The sequence below is a fragment of the Gracilinanus agilis genome, chromosome 6 (assembly GCF_016433145.1).
Source record: "Gracilinanus agilis isolate LMUSP501 chromosome 6, AgileGrace, whole genome shotgun sequence".
Taxonomy (NCBI): Eukaryota; Metazoa; Chordata; class Mammalia; order Didelphimorphia; family Didelphidae; genus Gracilinanus; species Gracilinanus agilis.
The window spans coordinates 24,362,530-24,386,898 of NC_058135.1; the positions used below are offsets into that span (position 1 = coordinate 24,362,530).

General features: G+C 38.0%; 1 protein-coding gene across 1 annotated transcript in view; it reads right to left on the bottom strand.

Moving 5' to 3' along the window:
* Positions 1 to 22,652, bottom strand: part of UNC5C (unc-5 netrin receptor C) — a 399,382-nt gene extending 376,730 nt beyond the window's left edge. The window contains exon 1 of the mRNA XM_044680230.1: positions 22,529 to 22,652. Within this exon, the coding sequence (XP_044536165.1) occupies positions 22,529 to 22,652 (124 nt within the window). The remainder of the gene's footprint in view (positions 1 to 22,528) is intronic.
* Between the last annotated feature and the right edge of the window lie 1,717 nt (positions 22,653 to 24,369).

A 24,369-nucleotide genomic window follows, 5' to 3' on the forward strand; every position in this document is an offset into this window, starting at 1 on the left:
AAGAACAATGTCACTTTTCACATGGAAATTATCTTACCCACAACTTTCTAAGTTGATCTCAGAGCTCTTTTACCTCTGAACCAGTGATTCCCAAAGTGGGCGCCATCGCCCCCTGGTGGGTGCTGCAGCGATCCAGGGAGGCGGTGATGGCCACAGGTGCATTTATCTTTCCTATTAATTGCTATTAAAATTTAAAATTAAAAAAATAATTTCCAGGGGGCTAAGTAATATTTTTTCTGGAAAGGGGGCGGTAGGCCAAAAAATTTTGGGAAACACTGCTCTAAACTATGTTCCTATAATTCAGTGATCTTGGCTGATTGAAAAAACCCCACTGAGAGGATGCCATTGATATTTGTTGAGAGGATGTAATCATATTTGTAGAACTTTTCTGATTTTGGACAATTTTAGAGAGGCCCATATTGGTGAGAAACAGAAAGATCAAAATTGTTGAAGCCCAGTTGAGTGGATGATATTGTTGTTGTTGTTTGTTGTTGTTGTTGTTGTTGTTTTACCACTGTGTCATTTGGTAGTTTGAGGCTACAAGTACTTCAAAGTAGGAGGGCAACCCAATAGTTTGTGGGTTTGTGTTTTTGTTTTAGTGAGGTTACAGAAAGGACAGAGGTTCCTTGTCTTCTGGACATCATAAAAAACTGTTTGACATGCAACCTCACATCTGTTCTGCCTCTCCTTCCACACACTATACCAATAGTTCTCAAACTTTTCAGTCTCAGAAATCCTTTACCCTCTTAAAAATTGTTGACGATCCCAAAAGAGCTTTTGTTTATGTGGATTGTATCTACTGATACTTCATTGACTATTACAATGTCTTAATATTATTATGAAAATAATTTTGACCCAATGGATCCCCTGAAAAGGTCCTAGGGACGATCAGCATTTCTCAAACCCATTTGATAGCTGCTACACTGTATTAAATCCATATTGTGATATCTATAATTAGTGCCTTTTAGAAACTGATGCCAAATAAATATCCCTGTCATTACTCAGCAGACAGTTCCCAAAAAGTTTGAATGTTAAAACAAAAAACAAGAATTGTTTCTTTTCTAAGGGGGAAAGAGTGGCAAAAAACTGGGAGAGAGGATTAGAACTCCATAGCATTTTTCTCTGAATGTTTGGAGCTCATTCTAAAGTATTTTTCTCCCTCTTACATCTTCAAAGAAAAATACTACAGACCAAATGCTCTTTAAAGCATAAAACACCAAATAAGAAGGCTTATTAGTCACTAAAGCATTCTAAGTTGCCTCTCTGGCTCTCTTAAATGGGATAGGATCTTGTAAAGATAAGAGAAGATTTTCATAATTGTATAGAGGCCAAACCACACTGTTAATTCCAGAGTTTTTATTTATCTTTCTTTTAAAGTAGAATGCTCCCTATAGCTGAACATTTTTTCTTCCTGGGGAAAACAAAAGGGGAAAAATAAATTGGTAATGTGCACATAATCACAAAAGTATTACAATTCCAAAGGCCAGGGCCCTATGGTACAGAAAGTAATTCTCAAAGGTTATCATCATTGATTTCCCTATCAAGTATGTGGACACAGGGCCAATGAGCTATCCTTGACTGCTTTAGAATCTTCTGTAACAGATGTTTTCCTATCTCCCAATTTAGGTTTACTTATTAATAATTTTGTTTACTAATGCTTAGATAATATTTTTTCTTCTTCTGGATTTAAATGAAGTGATATGACAGGATTTCTCATATTTTAAAACAAGGATATCATAATATAAAATTGTTAACATGTGTTTTGAAAAAAATAAGGTACACAAGGTCACTAGAAAAAGGTCAACTTTGAGAAGGAAACCAATATTAACTATAAACAGATTTTTCTCAACAAAATTCTATTATTTATTTACTTCTACTTATGTATATTTAAACTTCATACATTAGCAACTAGAGGTTTCTTTTCCCCTTACATTCAACCCAAAGGCAGGACAAAATATGAGACATGTTATGAAGGATTCTCTTTTCTCTTTCTCTATATGCATATTCTAAATAACATCTTTTTTTCTGCCATAGATAGATGTATGTATACATTTAAAGTGTCACGTACTAAATGCCAACTAAAGTCTACAAAAGGAAAGAGTGCTAATTGTATTTCTGGTTGGTTATACTCTTATCTCACAAATAAGTGCTCAATGGTATATATAGATAATTTATGCTTTGATTAGAAAAGTTGTATCTTAAAATTCTATACCAGGGACTCAAGATAGATAAATCTTTTGCTATAACAATACTTTTGAATGAATCAAGATTTTGTTGAAAAAAACTTACCTTTGAAAAAAATGGAAATAGAATTCTTTTGAATAAATTTATTGATTGTTCTCTGCTATTTTACCAGTCTATCATATACATATGACATCTATATGTATTAATATACAAATATTCTGACGTATCATTTTAGATATTTTGACTAATTTAGATATTATATATTGAAAATTTAATGTAGATGGAAGAAAAATCTAAATCTTTAAAACTTAAGATTAAACTAAATTTGGCCAAAATTCAAAAAGGTTGACACATAAATTTAAAATTGTTCTTTAAGGTGATGTTAACATTCAACAAATCTTTATTATAATAACTTTCACATATTTCTTTGAGCCCATTCATGTTCATCTCTTCCAGGATGTTACTCTATGGGTCATTTCTTCTCATTCTCATTTGATCATTCCTTCTCTAATTCCTCCTTCCCCTCTGCCCATTGACACTCTCAGGTCTCCCTCAACCTCCCTCTAGCTATCATCCTAGCTGTCTGTTCATCTTTACTCCTACATATCTAAAGAAAGTAGTATATTTCCAAGGCATCCATTCACTTACTCATCATCCACTCACTTCTTAAACCCTTATGATTTAGTTTAAATTCCCTTCATGCTTCTGTCCCTTTAAGACCTCCAGGTTTCCTGCCAAATAAAATGACCTTAGCCTTTATTCTCCTTGACTGTTTTGGAGCATTTCACACCAGTCACAATATTTCCTTCTTTCTTTCCTTATCTTCTATTGAATGAAACAGTTCATTCCTGTTTTTCTTATGGCTTTTCTAATTGCAGCCTTCTCAGCCTCCTTATTGGTTTCTCTTTCTCTTCTTAGCTTCTAATTTCAGGGTTCACACAAATCTCATTTATCATGTGGTCTGTTTTTATAAGTTTCCCCTTTTCTCTTGATTATAAAAGACGTGGAGACTGATTTATCTTCTTTTAGAAATTATTGATAGTTGATATTGGGATATGTAGTCTTCCCTTCCCTTTTCTTTTCTCTTCTTTTCCCTTCTCTTCTCTTTACTCTCCTCCTCTCCCCTCTTCTCTATTTCTATCAACAATTTCATCCATTGTTCCATATGACTGTTAGATCTATATATTTAGTCCCATTCTGTCCCTTATGCTCAAATTCCACATGTAAACTGCCAGAAAGCCATTTCCACCAGTATGATCTCTACACTCCTTAAACTCAATCTTCCCTCCAAAACCTAACCTTCCTCCTAACTTTTCAATATTTGTGGATAGTCACCAGTTAAGAAGTATCTATCTCTTCCCTCTCTTTCATCCCAGATACCACAGATATTTAGTCTTGATAATAAGATTTCTGAAATATTTCTTTCATGCTCACCTCTCGAATCACATTGCTGTCATAATTCAGGCCTTCATTAAGCCTTAGCAAGAATATTTTAGAAGCACATTAACTGGTTATATCCCTGCCTCCTATCTCTACCCTCTCCAATTCCCCTTCAGACTGATGCTCCTTTACTTTGAAAATCTTCCTAATGCTTTTGTCTGGAAAAGCCACTTATATGCTCAAAAATTCTTAGTCGTTCAAGGAAAAACGGAAAGGAGAGGAGAGGAGAGGAAAAATCTATTTAGTTTGGCATTAAAGGTCCTCCACAATCTGGAATATAAGTATCTTTCTACCTCTTCTCATGAGACTTCCCTTTATTCCTTTTATGTTCCAAGTCAAACTGTAGTCTAACTGGAACTTATTCCTCTTCCATATCTATGATTTGAGGCATCCTATTTCTCTTAAGTAGAGCAGATGCCTCACTTCTCATCTCTGCCACTGAAATTCTTCTTAAGTTCAAAGTTCAACTCAGTAAACACATTATATATCTTCTGTGTTCAAGGCACTGTGCTTCGTTCTGAACATGTAGGAGTGAGGAGCTGTGAGATATATAAGCACCAAACCATAATATAAATTAATTGCATAGCAGCAAAGCAAAATAACTTAAGAGATGCAGGGAAAGAGATATCCCTTCCCACTGGAAAGATAATAGAGAAGCTGATCCTAAACTAAACTTGCAAAAATATGCATGTCTGTTGGTCCTCAGTGCCATCTTTTCATCAATAAATGAGAGATAAAATTTCATCCTGTGGAAAGATTTTCTTCCTGATGACCAGGTTTCATCATTCTTGGATTAAACTCAAGGCAAAGTTATGTAATATGATGATATCTCTCATCCTATACAATAAAGTCTCCTCTCTACACCTAACTATGTAATTAGGGCAAGGTTGAGAGATTTAAAAAATATACAAATATAATTTGCCTATATATCTTTTTTTCTCTAAGAAACTGACAAAAAGTCTGCAGTGAGTTAAGATAGGATACTTTTGCCGCTCTAAGTGCAATGGAATAATTGGAATATACTTCATTTGTGAAGACTTCCTCTGTATTACAAATGTACCAAATCTGTAGGAATCCCCAGCAAATCATGAATGTAATTTTAACATATGGAATGGCACAATGTCTATAAATCAAGATAAATGAGAAGAAATTACCCTTACAAATGATTTAGAGATTTTTTTTAATGGTTCATTTCTTGTAAATTAACATGGCATTTCCTTGGTACCTAGGCAGCCATCACTAGGCAACCTCAAGCAAGAAATCTAGGAGACAAAGGAGCTAATAATGGGCAGAATTCTACCTGAAATAAAGCACTGCTACTGCTCCCCAGCCACAATTTTTGAATAACTGATAATAAATTCCTAAATCAGAACATTTTTAAAGCCTCTCAAATTCAACAGAAATCAAGGAGTATACATTTATGCACGTACACAAATAAAGATGTGATGATGCAAGATGCATGGTTAACAGTCAATAAAGAAATATCCCCATTTCCTTCTTTTTAAGGACTATAAAGAGAGCCTTAAATAAAACTTTCTTTGATATTCATTACATAAAAACATTAGCATTTGTATAGCACACTTTTAGGAAAATCTTCTCAAGTTTATACAAATATGCAGACAAAAAAAGTCAAAATTAGTTTTGCTTTTGTGTTTATGTTGTATTTTTAAGGAAACAACATTCTTCTCCCAGCTTGGAAAGGAATATTAAAAAAAAAAAAAGAAGCCAAAGGTTGTAAAGGCTTCAGAAAAGGCTTCGGAGAAGCTTATCTCAAAAGTTTTTCAGGACTATAATGCTGTGATTATACTGCTCTCATCTGTCCAGCATATTCTTGTTAGCACCAACATAATTCAATGCCATAATTTTCCCAGTTCATAAATATGTACAAATTTATTGTGTGGCTGCATACAATGATCTTCCCTTTTCATCTTCCAATAAAATTAAGTGTTGTGCAACAGAAAAGGAAAAACATATGGAAAAAGTCACTTTCAACTCATGTTTGAGACTCCAAATGCTAACGTGGGGTTAGAGCTAAAAATCAAAGCTTGCTGATTGAACTGAGACATATTTTCATCTGTTATTAATGTTTGAGTTACACGTAAGAGGGAGCAGATTATTCATCAACTTCCCCATGCAATATGCTGTTAAATGAAATTTTGGTTGGTAACATAATTGTATGAACTATGTCCATAAGAGCTTATAATTCTTTAAAGACAAGAGTCTACATAAAACATTTGGTTGAGCTGAAAGCAAAGCAGCTCATGAATCTCTAGCATGATTTGATTTCTTTAGGCATTTGCATGTGAAAATCTGTGAACACTAAAGATCACTATTTCTACTAGGAAGAAACCACTAACATGTTTAAATGCTCCTTTTCAAAGAAAAAAGGCAATAACCAAAGAACATGGCCAGTATCTACTGTGTAGCCAAAGACAAAAGTAGAATTTAATAGTAAAAAGCAACAACTGGATAGAAGAGAACTGAACAAAGTACCCCAGAGACATAAAAAGGCAAACCATCAGGGTTAGTAAGGCTGTTTGTTTCCATTATGAATTTCTCTGTGTTACTTTTTCACAACACTTACTCAGGTTGTATACATAAGAGGGGATCGCCTCACTTGTTATTTGTACAGGGTTTCACTAATGGATGGATAACAGAAAAGGGGAGGGAGGGGGAGATTACTGGGACACTTCATAGGAGTTGGGAAGATGACAGTAACTGATTAATGACTTACTACTCTGTTCCCTGATCTCATATGAGCTTACTCAACAAGCCTCTGTCTGTCTGCCACAAAGGCATCATAGATGTAGAACAATATCTTTCTTTATAGGATGCTAAAATAATTTCCAAAAAGTGCAAAGTGCCAGCAACATTTAGAGAGCAAGTTGCCTTTCATAATATTCTAAAATCTACTATAGAAAATATTTTAATGCTTCAAAATTTACCACAAAATTGATTTTGGGGGGAGGCTATGCAGAGATGTTCAAAAATACACACACACATGCACAAATAGAAGGAAATTAATGATATTTTTTACATATGAAGACCTAGTGAATTCCTTAGCAGTCTCTTTTAGTTTAGATCTTCTCTTGGAAATTAAAGCCCTCCACAGTGTGTCTACCATCTACCTTTCCAGTTCTATTTTCTCTAATTTCTTGTCATTCCTTTCCATTCTGGTCCAAATGGTCTGCAAATTATTTCTTATATACCAGATGACAGTTCCCATCTCTGAGTTTTTGCCCAGGTGGTCACCCACATTTAAAATGCATTCCTTTCTCATTTTCATCTCCCTAGAATCTCTAGCTTCCTTCAAAGAAGAGCTCACATATCCTCTCCTTTATAAGACTTTTCTTGATTCCCTTGCTTTTCAGTGGTCTCTGGGTCTAAAAGTTACTTGGCAATATTTTGTAGACAGTTTGTATTTATTTCCTTGAATATCTGTTTGTATTTCCCTTGTGGGATGTAAGCTCTCTGAGGGCAGGGGCTATTTCATTTTTGTCTTTTTTATCCTTAACCAGGAGCATAGGGGCTTATGCATAATCGGCATTTAATAAATAGCTCTTGAATAGATTATTAGAACATGAGACTGACTTTCATAGAAATTATTATTCTCTGAAATGTGTGAGCATCTTTAATTTCTTCCATTAATAAGACCTCAGAGTTCTTCTTTTCAATCTTGCTGTTATACGAATTGTTATGTGAATTTTATTACAAATCTATGCTTGTTTAGCAGGAACCTAACTGCTACTATCAGATGACATTTGCTTTCCTTAATGTACGTAGTTTTAGAAAAAAATTACAGAATTGCTCTGGCTGCATTACATGAAAGAATTCCAGTGTCCATTTAGCTGACACTGCATCAGCTGCTGTTTAAACTGGGCTTAGCTAATGGACTTTTAATGTCAGTAGGGTTATCCGTAGTTAGTGGCTATTAGCAGGAAGGGCTCCTTTCTATGAAAATCACTTTTCCTCAAGTGTGCTGTTGGAACATTCCTTCCCTTGATTTAGTGACTGTCACTGAATACAAAACAAACCCCACAGATTCTGGAATCTGCTGTTATCTTTAAGGCCCACTTATTAACTTTAATTCAGCGATGAACAGGCAAAAAAAAATTCCTTTGCAAAACGTAGACCTGTCAAATGTTTTGAGGTGCACTTTAAAATGCTTATTTTGAAGCAAAGCATTCCTGATTTCTTCTTAAATGTGTCATGAAAATCACCCAGGTCAAAACTAGGAATGATACCTGTATGTATGCTGCACTAACTGAATGACTTCTTAGAAGTTTTCTGAGTCCTAAAATATCTTGTTTAACTTAGGCTGCTTCTTATCCTTTCTTTTGGCTAAACTGGAGGAGTATTAACTCAGGGTGAGGAGTAAAAGCTTTCTTGCCTTTGGCCAGAAGCCAAAACTTATAATCAAAATAAGATCTTATTCTTGCCTATTACATTGTGTTATGAGAACTAGAGGACATGTAAAATATACATTCTAGGTAATCATATATTATAATATGTAATTATATGTAATTGTTGTAAAGTACTAAAAAAGTACTACTTTTCATATGCTGGCTAACCTCTCCTTTGTATTCCCTTATTAAGCAATGTGAAAACAACAAGTAGTTTATGCTCTCATTTAAAAATAGAGGAAGGGGGGGGGCGGCAGCTGAGTAGCTCAGTGGATTGAGAGACAGACCTAGAGACTGGAGGTCCTAGGTTCAAATCTGGCCTCAGACACTTCCCAGCTGTGTGACCCTGGGAAAGTCACTTGACCCCCCCATTGCCTACCCTTGCCACTCTTCCACCTATAAGTCAATACACAGAAGTTAAGGGTTTAAAATTAAAAAAAAAATAGAGGAAACCCTCCTGGGTCTAAGGGGGCTGGGGAACTGCGCTCACTTCATCCGCCTAGGGGCTTGCTGGCTTCTCTTCAGAGATGCTGTGTCCTGGAGAGGTTTCAGACCTGGAGAGAGCCTGAAAGGCATGGCGCGTGGGGTGTGGGGGAGGCTCTCTTTTCTCGCCCTCTTAAACTTGTTAAATCCATCCCCAGAACCACGGGGACAATGACTTTTAGCTGAGGCTCAAATGGGGGGTTTCCTCAAAAGGCAGAAGTAGAAAGACACTTGGGGCATATTAGGAAATAGGCATGGGATAAGCTGACTACCATTACAGACAGTGATGAGGTCCATGCTTAAAGCCATCTAAATTGAATGATGTTTGTGCGATCGCTGATTAGAAATTTTATTTCTCGAGTCATATTTACATTGTACAAACAACTCCCAGAACACATCTGTTCTAAAGGCTTGGGTCAATCCTTTTGCTGGTGGCTGACCTTTCCCAGAACCCTAGAGCAGCTCTTCCATCAATTCAACACTGGAAAGACCCAGTACCTCCACACCTCGAAATCACAAAGGCTGCCTCCAAACCTGGATATGTCCCTCTGGGGATAGATACTTCATTAGCTAAGATGAGAAAAAATACCAAAACAAAAGCAAAAGAGGCGAACAGGGCCATGGAGTAACCTGGATCCTCTGCACTCATTGAGACAAGGATGGTGTCATTCTGTGGCCAGGCTGGAAAAAGGCCACTCTTTCTCTATTTCTCATTGGAAATCGCTGAGTTACAAGATGCCACCTAGAGGGTAGAGGAAGAGATAGACAAAAGCTGGCTCTTCCTTTTTCCATACAGCTTCTGCTTCCTCTGCCAAAATTAATTTTTAAAAGGGAGAGAAATAAACAAACACACATTAATGAAACAAGAGACTCTCTGATAAACACAAAAACTCTGCCTAAACACTCATGTTCTTAAAGTAACCTGTGTTCTCCCTGTCATTTCCTAGAGATAGCAATTGGGAACATGTGTCAGGTGTTCCAGATTAGATGTACAATTGTATATACATTCCAATGTTTTTTCTTACAAGTGGAAAATAATTTCTTATGATAAACCTGTGAACTTTTATCAGCAGAAAAACACATTTTTAGAAATGGTTTCTAAATGATTTTAGGATGAAAAAGATTTCCTTCCTGAAATGTATGCAAGTTAACCAGGCAGCTAGGTAGTACAAAGAATAGAGCACCTGGCCTAGAGTCAGCGAAATATTACATATGTAAATAAACACATGCACATTATATTACTTAGGTTATACGATACATTAGAAAAAGAGGTGTCATATTTCAGAAACTCCAACAGTAGCCGCTTAAGGACAATTGTCTCTGAACACAACAGAAAAGGGGCTCCTGATTTTCTAATGAGTATAGTCCAGATATAGGTAAAGAAGCACCTCTGTGCTCTAGCAGGTTAATATATGCTTAAAAAGAGTCAGGAGCAGAAGGACAGAAAGTGGAAATGTGGTCTAAAGCCCCAAGAACCATTTGGAAATTGTTGGGACGTGAGAAGTGACAAGCATTCAAGGACTTGATCAGCTGCCTTATCAAGTCACCATGGTTGGCTTATGTAGACCCAAGCAAGCCCTTGATGTTACACACTGAGGTTAGCCGAGCAGGTCGGAGGGAAGTTTTAGACAAGGAGAGAGATGTTCACTAGGAACCTATTCAATCTGTCAATAGAAGACTGACTCACTGACACCGAGGCCAGTTATCCCATCTACAAAGGAGAGCTCTTGACTTTGAAGTAAGCTGTCACTGATAACTTTCCAGACTTAAGAACCCGAATTCAAGGATGGACAGATAACAAACCACTGGTGTATATTTTAACCCACACTCAGTAGGGTAGTATTTTCCTGGCCTGAATCGCAGCAGTAGCCAACAATTAGTTTAGACAGATGACCTTTTCCCTAAGCTCTACATGCACAAAGCCATAGGGACATCCTTAGAAGAGGGGAAGGTGAATTGCTCGTTGGCTATGGGAAGGGGGGTAAGAGGAGGTGAGGGAAAGAACATGATTCATGTAACTATGGAAAAATATTTTAATTTAATTAATTGATTAAACAAAAAATAAATAAATCTAAAAAAAAGAAGAGGGGAAGGTGATGTCTAACACAAAAGGTGCTAGGCCACTAACAGGTTAACATGACATGTAAATTCTGCGCTGTGGAACCCATTTTCTCTGCCTCAGACATCATTTAATGCCAGACAGCAGGAGCACAAGAGGGTATACAGGACAGTAAAGGGGTTAGGGATATAGTCCTTATAAAGTCAAATTTTACTCTCCAACAGAAACTTGCTCTTGGAAAATGGCAGAAATGAGAGCTAAGCAGTGAAGTACTACTATAAGGCTTTTTGTCTGAAGTGAAACAAAACAAAGCAAAATACTTAGTGCTACCTAAGACTTAATATTCCATGCCTATGAATACTCCAATTTTAGAACTTGAAGATGAGAACTCTGCATCTGTGAAGGGATTCTACTGATCTAAAATAACAGCAGGTATATGTAGAACAAGTAAGACTTGAATTCAATAGGTTCAAAACAAATAGTTGCTAAACTGTGGAGTCAAAACACATGGGTTCAAATCCTGCTTCTGATACTTATTGCTCTAGTTCTAATTCTATGATCAAAAGCATATGGACAAGCAGGACTCTCAAGGTGTTGTACACAGACTTTTCTAGAATGTAATAGGAAGAATATAAGCAGTGATGGACCATTCTACCCAATTCTCTCAAGCATACCCAACCAGGAATCCAAAAGCTTAAATATAGAAGTATTTCTCTGCAGATGCCCTCCCTACTGGAATCCTGCCTGACAAAGGTTGAGACCTTGAGTTCAAGCTACTGAAGGAGAAATTATAAGCTTTGGAAGGAATCAAAATGTATGTTTCATCATCCCCCAGGGAACCCATTAGCTAAACATGCTAATAGCAATGGAAGAACTAGGTATGCTCAGTCCAGTGAAAATGTGGCAATTCTAATGTACACATATAATGTTACCAAAAATGACATCATAGCCTTTATTATACCATGCCTACTATTGTAAAACAAGAATCATGTTTGCCTGCTGATTTGTGCTTTGGGGGGGGTTGAGAAATTGAAAAGACACGGATATGTAACTGTTGATGAACTCGAGCATCATGTCATTGCATGTTGTGGTTCCTCTCTGAACTTTTCAGCTAGGAAACCACCTACCCATGCTATGACCTTGGTGAAGAAAAATTCAAAGGACCAACTAACCTCTAACCAACTCCAACCTGCTAAAAGGAGCTTTGGTGTCCAAGAGTGGGTAGGCAGGGGATAAGATAATGGACTGGTTGAAATCTATCTGTACCAAAAGAATTTACAATGTGCTGGCCTATAAAATATCAATAGAGAGGGATCAAAGCTGTGAGCTAGGCAAAGACATTGCTTTCTACCTACCTATAGAGCCACCGTTGCCCAGAAGAACAAGAATATTTAGCTTAGAGGCAAATCAGACGCTAAGAGTGCACATCCAAGTGTTGTGGATGTCTTATTGAAGCACCCCCCACCAATGACTCAAAAAGAGAGGATTCAGATGATGAATTAATTCTATTTTGGCATCATTCACAAGTTAAGGAAATCAGTCATGTGAAACCTTTATCTTGGAAACCAAGATATATTCTAGTTGTGGAGGCTCAAGAAATCAGAGGTAACTTCTACAGTTGGACACCTTGGAATTGTTAGCAGTGATAACCAGCTCAGTCATCCAGCAACTGAGGGTTAGGTTTGAAAGCCAGTGGGTCTGAAGATACCAAGAGTGAATCATTGACCCAAGGTCACTATAGCTCTGCTGCTGCTAGACCAACACTTAACACGGTGTCTGACACACACTTAGAAGTTGCTAATACATGCTAGTTGTCTTGACCAGGCTGACATGAATATCTAGGAGCAACGAAGGAAGTTACCCATACAGCCAAATGATATCCACTCATGGGAAGTGTTTTTGATACATGAGCTCAATGTATAGTATCATTTATTGCATGTAATGTAAGAGTTGCTTGTGATCTATTCAAATCATTTTAAAAAAATCACTTGAAGTAAATCTATTTAGGAAAAATCACTGATGGATTTGCTACAAATCGTCTCTTACATTATCGATGGAATTCTAGACTTCTCAAACTAGCATAGCCTTTCCTGAACAGACAAGAAAAACTCAAGTTTTCCTACTTTCCAACAATACATTGTTACTGTAAATTTTTTTTTCTACTTTTACACTTTCAGTCAAGGTGAAAGTAAGAATTACTGTGACATAAATGTAACTGACATCTTCCCTTCTCCTCTCATGAAGCCCTCTAGTAGATGCTAGAGTGACAAATGTCATGAAGTAGATGTGTCCATGCGTAGGACATTTCCCAATACCTAGGACATTTACCAATGACCTCTAGGGGACACTCCAAATAACATGTTGACATGATGAAGATCAAGTTAGGTTCTTTAGCATATTCTGGGAAGAGGTCTATATATTGCCAAATGAAAGATACAAATACATTTAAACACAGCCATGTAGAAAATGTAGTTAATCTCAGCTAATGAGACTAATTCCATTAGTAGGTAAATTTCTCAGTTAAAACATATGAAGAAATGAGGAAAGATAACCCAGATTAAACATAATACATTCATTAAATGCACCATATAAATCAGATTCAGTATCAGCTACTTAGAAATATGGCACCTTTCTGGAAAATTTTCTCTCTTACAATGATGAAAATCAGTATATCTAATACTTGTGAAATATGCCTGATACTTTTGAATTTTTTTACTACTGTTGTTAAATTCCATGTTATCTTAAATTATTTGGGATACCGATTAATGAGACAAATTAAAAATTCTCTAAATAATTTGGTAGTCTTCATGATAAATATGGGATTTTCAAATTGCCTGTGTTGCATATGAAATCACCTTTAAAATCAATGTTGACTTCAATCACAAAAATCTGAAATTGGATGCTTTCCATTAGCATATTGCTTTACTCTGTTCGGGCTCTAAATAGGCCATCAAATATTGAAAGCAATATGTATTTTGCTATTAAATCTGTTTTATAATTATAGAAAATATGAGCCTATGACTAGACATCAAGATAATATTTGCACAAAAGTAACATGTCAAAGGACCTGGTGAATAATATTATGATATAATTCTGATCTTATATCCTCGTTCCAAGGAGCACTTATAAGTCATTTGACCATGTATGTTCTTTTTCAGTCCCTTAAAATAGCACAAAACTCACCTTCTCTACTGCCTCCATTTGGCATACTTGGCTGGTAGTGGTTTTGACTGACTGGGAAAAGAAAATACACATAAAGACACTCACGTGCAACACCCACCCCATCTCCACACACATGCTCTTTCATTGCTTTCATTTGATCTCTGACTCAATACTTAAAACTAATACTGGTTCATCATTCCATGTAAAATGAAAAGAAAAAGGCTAATGAAAATGACAGACCAAGTAATTACTGTTTTAGCCATAGAAATGCCAAGATTGCTGCTTGCTAAACTTGAATACTTCCACTGGGTGGCTACAATGTGTCTATTTAGCAAAGACAAGTACTGCTTTCTTTACTCAAAGTAAGATAAAAATATATCATTTGCTCATTATAAAAAGCCAAATTAAAAATCCACTAAAAATCCAGTTAGAAATAATATCAAAGATGAAATTTACATTACATATTATCTTTCTGACTTATGAAAGTATTCAAATTACAGGGTGTTTTTCAGCTTGAACCCCTTCACTCCTCAAAAACGCTTTTGAATAATAATTTTTTAAAACGGTTACTTGCTACCAGTATGAAACTAGCAGTTTGTGGTTAGTATTAATTACAAAGTATAGTAAAACTATAGTTGCTTCATTCTATAAGAAAAGAAAAAAATTTGATGAAAAAAATCACCTGATTGAATTTTTCAAATACTTTTGAGGGTCTTTAAAATCTTAATTGGAGCGCAATTTAAAACTTGCATATGCATACAGTATATAGAATGTTTGCCTAGATTTTTTTCATTAACTTGAAACTGAAACACTGAATTTAATATCCCCTAGCTCTAAAAATATCCTACGGTCTCTAAGTAGAGACATTGATTAAAACCCCATACTTACTGTACTTAATGTCTACATTTTATTTAATTAGCAATGCCTTTGCTCAAAAACCATTAAAGTATATCTTACAGTCTCTACCTTTTCTCTTTTGTTTTGTACGTTGTCTTAGCAAAAAGGTTTTCTGAGTTTTCGAATAACATATTTAGACTGTCAAGCAACTTTTTTGATAATTAATTTGCAGAAGTCATTTTAATATCTAAATGCTCTCTTTTATTTAGGAAATTAATTGTCACAAATATGCTTTCCCCTCTTTCAGAATAAAAAAAAAAATAGAGGAAAGATGGTGAATGATTACAACAATTGGATAATGCCTGATTAGAAAATCAATTCAGAAATTACCTAAAAATAAGAAGCTTTATCATTCACCAGTAAACTGGTTAAATATAGAGATCTTTCTGCTTTTTTATGCCCCTTTTCACAGAAGATAACACATGTCCAATTACACAAGGCCCTTTATGACTTTCATAATGGCTGAGAAATGATGCTAAGTAAGAATCCATGACAAAATGATTAATGAAGATAAAGTAGTTATTCACACACTATTTTAAAATAAGTAAATGATTGAGCAAGGCCAGTAACTGCTGCTAAAAGTTGATGGATCAATATATTATGATGATTGTTCCTGGCTACACTATATAAGATAAAAACATCTAACTGGTATATCAGGTTAATTAATTTTTACCCCCTCTCCAAGCATATATACCACTATCACTTTGGCAATGAGATATGGTTGAGTATTTAATTAAAAACTTTATCCTCCAAAGGTTAGATTATTCACATAGTATACTTTTCCCACACCAAGCATTTCTGAACTGCTGCTTGTGCTAATAATTAAGGGTACACTGAGTTAAGACAAATATCTGCCTTTATGACTCTTATAGTTCTCTCTTTAAATTATAACTTTAATTTAATTAGTGTTGGAGCAAACTTTAAAAGCATGTCCTACATCTGGGAGATGGCATATATTTTATGTAAAAAGGAGATTCCTTATATTGCTTTCTAATCTCCACTTGAAAGCTCTGTTCAGTTGTATCTTACTCTTTATGGCCCCACATGGGGTTTCCTTGGCAAGGATCCTAGAGTGGTTTGCCATTTCCTTCTTCAGCTCATTTTCTAGATGATTTCTAGGTGAGGAAACTAAGGCAGATAGGGTTAAGTGACTTAACCATGGTTACCCTACTATCAAGTATCTGAGGCTGGATTTGAACTCAAGATAGGTCTTCTAGTCTTCAGGCTGAGTGCTCTATTCATTCTGCCACATGGTAGCCCCAAATTCTCTTACCAGTAGAAGAAGTCCTTGAAATGAGAAGCAACATTTCCACTTCACTAGATACTCATTCATCTTTAATTAATTGCACATTTGAAGGGAAATGTTTATTTCACAGTAGTCTGTTTGCCTTGGACTCAATCATTTGAAATAAAAGTATACATTAAGAAATGTCATGAGAAGAGGAAAAACATTTTCATAATTCCAGACTGTCAAGTAGAGCAAAGACAAAAGTCTAATCAGAGTTCTGATTTTATTGGATTATGAAAAGATTCCCATAGATTGGTTTATATTGAATGTCTTTCACCCTTGGAAAATATTTGACTCTAGAATTAAAAAAAAACACTCCAAATTAGTAGATTTATTTTTCATGCAATGGAAAAATAAGCTATGTTTAAAACATACTTCTCAAGGCCTCATTACTCTGGTTTAAAAGATGAAGTATAAAGGACTAATACACTATTTCTCTGAAGAAAAACTGTTTGAACTAAGTGAAATTGGAGCAATTCCCTGGTCTTTTCATTCATGTCCAAAGAAGAGAAAATCTATAAACAATAACAGATCCTGGTAAACAATGAAAATGAAGATGAGTCCTATAGATAGGTTTTATAAACTCAGGTAAAAAATAAAGAGGATTTGGGGATTGTGGGGAGTGCAGAATCAATTAATCAATAATGAAACACAGAGTTACAAGTGAAGAGGAGAAAAGAGTGGCTCAGTTCTGGGTAGCATGAAAACACAATTGTGGGATCTACAGCTAAATCACAGCTCTTAACCAAGAGATAGAATAGGAATCAGAGCACGTCACATACTACAACTTCCAACAAGTAGTAATGGTCACACTGGAACTCAATGTTTATCCACATTAGGATACATGAAACAATCACAAACATAAATTAAATAAATGTAAATCTACTCTATTCCAATTCCTTTTCTGTAATTGTCTTTTGATGTCTTACTCTTATACTCTAGATTATATAGTTAACTGCTTTTTTGAGTGAATATATATATTCACTCAAAAAACAGTTTTTTATAGAGAGAGCTATATAGATATAGATATGAAGTTCTTTTTTTCTTCTATGATAGATAATGTTACTAAACCACTGTCTGTAGGCATGGACTTGGAATTGAGTTGTTTCTATCCCAATCTCATCCCTTTGAGACATCTACAGATATCCCTTGTGCCTAAAGGTAAATACCTGTGTAATGGGGCAAAAGTAGGGCAAGGGGAAGAGATCCCCCCTACACTTTCAAGATGAGAAGGTGAGAAGGTCAAAGCTACAGACTCTTGAAAAGGAAATAGAAGCACAACTTGGAATCCTTGTGCTTAGCGGAAGGTAGTGTAATTTCCAAATGTCAACAATGAAGGCAATGAGTAAGGAAGGAATAGCACAATTAGGTTCCTCCTAAGCCATTTGAAGCAACACTGGTTGTTCCCACTGGCCCCTTCCTGGTTCTCCAATAGCATCTGATGTAGTTCTTTTGAGGGACTGAAGAACCAGTGTACTTTTGCCCATAGTAAACTCTGAGCATAGCTAACCTTTCTATTTATTGGGTGCAGAGGTGAGAGTCAATGGGAAAACAGCATATCCATAGTTATTGACAACCTCTCTGATACTGAGCTGCATAATATTATGTGAGAACAGTAGCAAGGAGAAGCACAACAGGGTTAAGGGTGGCTGGGGAGGTGGCAGGGAACATTCTATAATGCACCCCCCATTTTTTTCTTTGTTTTTAATACCTGGTTTTTGTCTTATTCCCCTTTTAGACTGTGAGCACCAAAAGCATGTACCTTGTTTTAACTTGGCTATCTCTCTCCCCTCTGCCATGCTGAAAACACTTTTTCCATACTTACTAGATGCTTAATAAATCTTTGTGGAATGAATGAATGCATTCCTTGCCCAAACACATGTGCGTCTGTCACTACATGATCACTGCTTATAATTATATGGTATTTTAAGGACTACAGAGTACTTTCTTGCCCCAAAGGAAGCATCGGCATTAATGATATTTAAAAGATGGGGAAACTTGGGTTCTTTGAGGTTATGGTCACCCAAATAACTGGCAGAGATCATGACCCAGTTCTCCTATCACTGTCAAACATTCTATACCTTACTTAACCTCCTCCTGCCCCACCTTGGTTTCTTTAGCACCATATTCTTGATTGACAAGATAAATAGAATACTACATACTAAACAGCATGTCCCAAAAGTCTTAGTGCAATATTCAACTATTAAAGGGGTAAAACCACACTAAGACTTTTGGGACAGGTTGTATTTTCCCTTTATGCTACTTTTCACACACATATGCGTGTGTGTGTGTGTATATATATATATATATATATATATGCATGTATATATGCATGTATATATATATATATTCAAGAAGATGATACCTAAGAATAATAGCTCATAGTTTGCTGAATTTCAACTTCCCTATTATCTGTCAAGAAGAGGCATGAGGTAGTAATTCTAATTCAATTCTGTTAAGTTCTCTTTCTTTCTCTCTTTAAGAATTACTCCCTCTTTTGCTCTAGAAAGTCACTGACCTACATCAGAGATGAAAAGAATGAACTATTTCATATGGTTAACCCTCCCTAGTTCAAACTGTAAAGGTTGGAAGAAGGAGTCTGAATTATGGAATATTTAAACATAAAAATGGTTTTTATTATTTTCAAACATATAATAACTCAAAGTGAGAAAATGAGGTTGCCTACTCAATTTTATGCCTAGTGGATATCCTCAGGGAATGTGCTTTGACTACATCAGAATGATATCTAAATTAGCATATCAATTTTGTAGACCTGTAAATTATACTTCAGTGTTCACAAATGCTAAAAAGTTTGTTCCTAAGATAATCCTCCTGGTATATCTTTATACTAGCAATTACGATCTGAAAAATTGCTTTGTTTAGGGAGAAGTAAATTTTCCTTTTCTGAGTGATAATGAATGCCAAATTATTAGAATGGAGCTATTTGGTTTTTCTGCCTATAAAAATGAGAACAAAAAAATGGAACTGTTGACTCCAACTTTGTTAAATGCCACTTTGTATATGCAAGGTACAACAACTCACACTTACTGTTTCTTACTGCTTATCATTAGACTATGAACTCTTTGAAAGCAGGAATTATTTTTTTTTTGTGTGTGCGTAGGGTTCTCCACCCCCCTCCATCCCCTACCTTATATGTCCAGCCCTTAGCACAATGCTTGGCACATAGTGGTACTTAAAAAAATGCTAATTGACTGACTGACAGTTCTTAATATGCAGTGACTACTCAAAAATGCATAAATATATTCATATTACACATAGCAACAATTGATGTGTAAAATTTCATTGTTCATGTTCAATACTCCATAAACAAATGAAAGATAGTCTGGTGTGGTTTGCCTTTTCAGAAATTCTGTCTTCAAGCTGGGTAGAGGTGTTAGCATACAGAACACTAGTTGGTGCTAGCTAATAGCAGATTTGTGAAGTCCAAAGCTAAAACTGTTGTTGTTTTTTTTTTTAAGACAAATCAGAACTCTGATTTTGAGAAAGAATTGAAAGTATCAAAAAACACACAGACATAATCCAGTCTTTAACCTATAAAGATCTTTCATTTCTGCCAGCCAAAGCAAGCATAAATCCTTGGGAGCTAAAGACTCTCAGCCTCCTGGGATGAGAAGAGAGACAATGAGAAGAGAGACAAAAAAGGAGTCTCTGACTAAAGGCTAAATAATCATCAAAAGGGAAATATGTTAAATATATTCTTATTTTTCATTTTGAATACTTACATATTGCATTTGATCTGCTCACAAATAGAAAAAGCATACCTTTTTTTTAAAAAAAAACACTTTTGCTATTTTCTTTCTTTCTTGATGAGTGAATAAATCTGTCTTAAATTCCTCATGGAAACATCTCCCATAATACATAAATGACAGTAGGAGCAATTTATTGTTGTTGTTATGTGAAAGTAATTCAATTAACTTCCTTATCTTAATTAATAATATTTCTACCCACAGAATCAATTTATTTCTGCCACTTTGGTATCATGGCAGAAGAAACCTTACCTATCTAAACTATCCATAAAGAAGTCCTTTTTTATCTTAAGAGATGGAAAGTGGAAATAAGGATCAGGAAAAGAAAGGAGATGTGAGTGATCAGGGACATCCAGAGTTTTACTGAATAAATACATACACTAGAAGAGTATGTGACTTTAGCTTGTGACTAAATAGGAATAATGCAGTTTTATGTGCTTTATAACTTCCCTGGAAGGCTAACAAAGTACTACTAGAAATGCTGATATGGAGGAATGTAGGCAATAACAATGATAAAATTGATGAATTGGGAATTTTATGGACTGGATGACTCAGATAACATAAAGGAGCACCTATTTAGACTCATTCAAGGAACTGCATTAACTAAATGGAAAAAGAATTGTATTGAATTTGCACACACAATAAATAAGACTATGCTTATTTTTCACATGAGATAAGCAGAGTCCTGTGAAGACTTAGTCCTTCAGAGTAAGGTAGGTTCAACACTCAAACAAGCTGGTCAGGGAAATTAAAGCCATGGATAAATAAATTCAAGGGAAGGAGGAAAGCAAATATCCAGTCTGTCTAAGGTGGGTATCCTTTAAAAATCTCCCTTCCTTCTATTCTGAATATTAACCCACTTATCCTTCAGAGTGATTACCTTTATTGATTCTGCATTTCCTAGTCATTAGTCTTTAAATATTTCTTTGTATGAAAGAAAGGGTTCTTTGGAGCTCTTAACTTGATCTATTCTTGTCCAGTTCTCTCCTCCTTCCCTCTTTAGCCCCCCCCCCATTACTATGGTTCAGACCATCTTTTCCGTAGTTATAAGAAGAATTCCCCTCTTCGCCAGCCCTCCCCCCCTCATCTCCTGAGGATGAGCTCATGACTCTTCTGTTCTCTTTCCATTTGAGATGCTCTATACAATTTAAGAAACCCTTGAAAAGCTTAAATCCTCTCCCGCCGAGTCTTACCAAAAAATCTTCAAAAATCATGACTAGATTTGGTTTGGAAGCACATAAAACAACAACAACAACAACAACAGCAGCAGCAGCAGCAGCAGCAGCAGCAGCAGCAGGGAAACTCCGGGGCAGCTGGCAGAGAGGGGAGGGATGAATTTATTAACTTTTACTATGTATATAGATGTTCTCCTAATACATGAGTAATTCAAAAAGAATTATCCAAGGCTACCCTACTTCCCATAGTCCTCCTGAAGTGAATACAATCGTTTTAGAGCTTAGACACTTTACAGCTCCCCTTTCGCTGAATTTGGGAAGAAGAAAGCAGTAATCAAGAAGGAAGACTCCATAAGAGCTACAGCACAGGCGTGACAACCAAGCCTAGAGCTGTCTGTTGGAAAGATCGGAGGATTGCCAACCATAAAGGACCTGGGAAATCACAGCGCATTCACTTCATATTGCTGCTAAAGGCCAGAGAAGTTAAGCGACTGGCCCAAGGTCATCGGGGTATATTAACTAGTAAGGGAGTAGTCAAGCTTGAGTTGAACCCAGATCTCCTCATTCCAATTGCAGAGTTCTTGCCACTGCATCATGTCGCCTACAACCAGTTCTGTATTTCCAAGGCTGGGGGAGCTCCAGTTTAAGAGAGGACTCAGACTGCAATAGGTCTTTGCTTCTTTCCTTTTAGTCTGCTCCGCTACCCGGGAAAGCCAAGGACAATCGCCACTTTAGATTCCGGAACCAAAAATCACAGCTTAACTCTCTTCTGACCTCCTCTCCACCTCAAGCCCTTCTTCTCCCTCCTCTCCTGGATGTCGCCCCCTCCACTTTGTTCCCCTGCGACTTTTTGTTAGTTTGTTTTAAGGCGCACGAAGTGCATTCATAAGGCAAGGAAATAGAGCTCAGCCGGGGAAGGGTTCGGAGTAGGCTAGGACTTAGCAACCCTGAATGCCAGTGTTGGAAGTTTCTCTGCAGAGCCAGGGAGGGAGGGAGTGGGCACGGGCGTAGAGGAATGCACTCAATGCTGCCCAAGCTAAATCACTTACTACTCTGGGGGGTTCGTATGTGTTGTTACACACTCGCGTGCAACAAACTGGTGTTTGCACTTCAGTGTCTGGCTCTTTCTCACCAGAAGCAGATTCCTTTCGGTGGCTGCTCCTGCTCGTGGCAAGAAACGAAACACAAACACGCGCGCGTACAAACGCACTGGGTACTAAAAAGACATCTAACATTTTCAGAGTCAACAAGAACCACACAACCTACAGAGCACGACTCACCAAGGGTATGAATACGTGTTGCCTCCAGGCACTGTCCACCTCTAGGAATGCAGGGGGCTTTTATGTCCATAGATGCAACAGTGTGTATGTGTGTGTGTGCGTACAACACTGTGAATGTGTGCAGCAGAAAGTGAAGAGCCACTATTCATTCCAAGAGGCAGCAGAGCAAATGCAAACTGTGCCCCACTAGTATACCCCTGCGCGCGGACACACACACACACACACACACACACACACACACACACACTGAAAAATATAAGCGTAAAAAGGGAGCTCTCTTGAGGGCGAGGGGAGATGGAAAGTGGGGCAGCCTGGAATCCAAAGCAATCAGTAGGCGCTGAGAAATCCCCGGGGTTGGCGTTGTGGGGCGCATGGGGGCGCCTCGCTTACCTTGGGCTGCGGAGCCGGGGCTGCTGGCGCTAAGGATAGCTAGGGCAGGTAACACGGATATCTGCAGCATGTATCCCAGTCCCAATCCGCAGCGGGCCGCTGTCGCCTCCAGCCCTTTCCTCATCTTGACTGGTGGAACAAGTAAGATATAAAAACACCCAAAAAGACACGAGTAGAAAGAGAAAAAAAAAGTGGAGGGCTGGTGGCGGGTGGAAGAGCGTCCGGCAACAGGGAAATAATTCCGTGCGAAAAGCAGCCGTAAAACTGTAGGCAAACGTCCCTCCCCCCAACTATTCCACTCCACTTTCTGGAAGAGCAGGGTGAGGCGGGGCTGCAAAGAGGGGAGCCGCTGAGCAGTAGTTCTAAGAAGACTCTCTGGGCGCGTCTCCCAACTGGCAGAACCAGGGCGCGTCTCCGTGTCCGTGTCCGTGTCCGTGTCCAGCAGTCACCACTTGGGAAGTCTCAGGAGGCTGACGACGTCCCCTACCCGCAGCAACAGCTCCAGCAACAGTGGCAGCAGCAGCACCGCGCCCAGAGCCACCACTGCTAACAGCGGCCCCTTCGCTGTGCAGAGCGCACACAGGCTCTCGGAGAGGGGGAGGAGGAGGAGGAAGAAGAGGAGGAGGAGGAGGAAGACGAAGAAGGAGGGAGGAAGAGCGGAGTGAGGGGCTTCCCTCTTCCAATCTCAGTTTTCTCAGCACCACTGCGTGGCAGATGAAAGGTGTCTTGGCGATTGCTGCTAAGTGTCCAGGAATGGTCATTTCATAGTCTTGGGCGCAAGTCTCCCGGAATCTGCTGGACCTTGCCACAGAGGCAGATAGAGCATCCTAACTCTGGAAGTGTACGTGCACGCGCGCGCCCCCGCGCGCGGGGTGTGTGTGTGTGTGTGTGTGTGTGTGTGTGTGTGTGTGTGTGTGTTATGCAATCCGGCGGGCTAGACAGGCATGCATATCCTGTGTTGATGCATGTTAGACATTCTACACACACGGAACTGGGAAAGAGAGGAGAAACTGCAGCGAGTGCATGTTATACTGGGACTGCAAGAGGGAGCGCTCGCCCAGGCACGCTGTTCCAGCCAATGGAGCCTGGCCCTTAGCTGCCTTCTCCGAGGTAGCAGCAAAGCCTGAGCCAGACTGCTCAGGACTGGACTCGTCCTCCTACTTTGGCTACTGAACCAGATCCGGCAGAATCTGGGTGGGTCCCGGGAAGAATCTTTGGGGGCTGGGGAGGTGGGTCAGAGACCTGAAGCTTTTGCGGTGACACCCGCATCTAGAACCCCTTAGTACCTTCCTCTAATAGTCAGTGACACCATGGGATTTGTGCCCAGCGCTGGCTAGCAGAACCGTCCCGGGGCTATACTAGCTAAATGAAAACTCATCCTTCCAAAGTAAAGACTGTGCAGTTTTCAGTTTGTGCCGCACACTTGGGCCCTTTCTGGGGGAAAGGCTTGGTAGGAGACAGAGAGAGACACGGAAACTCTGGGAATCAAGAAATGCCAGGATTTTCCAATGCTCAGCCAAGAGCGATAGGCAAATATTCTCCACTACACTTGAGAGGAGGAACTGAGTTGGAGGAGTATAAAGGCGTGGAGCATCACCAGGATGGAATCCTTGACCTTAGCTGTAACACCTGGGTGCCTAGCCTAGGGAAAGAGGAAGAAAGCAGGGGGAGAGAATGCAGAGCTAAGAGAATAACAAGCTGCAAAGAGGAAAGTGGAAGAATTAGAAGCCCCAGAAACTGAGGCCCAGGGAGGCAAAATAGTTTGTTCAAAATCCTAGGGATACAGTGGAATGGCTCCAACTCCGGGAGGGGAGTAGAGAGGGAGACAACATGAATCATGT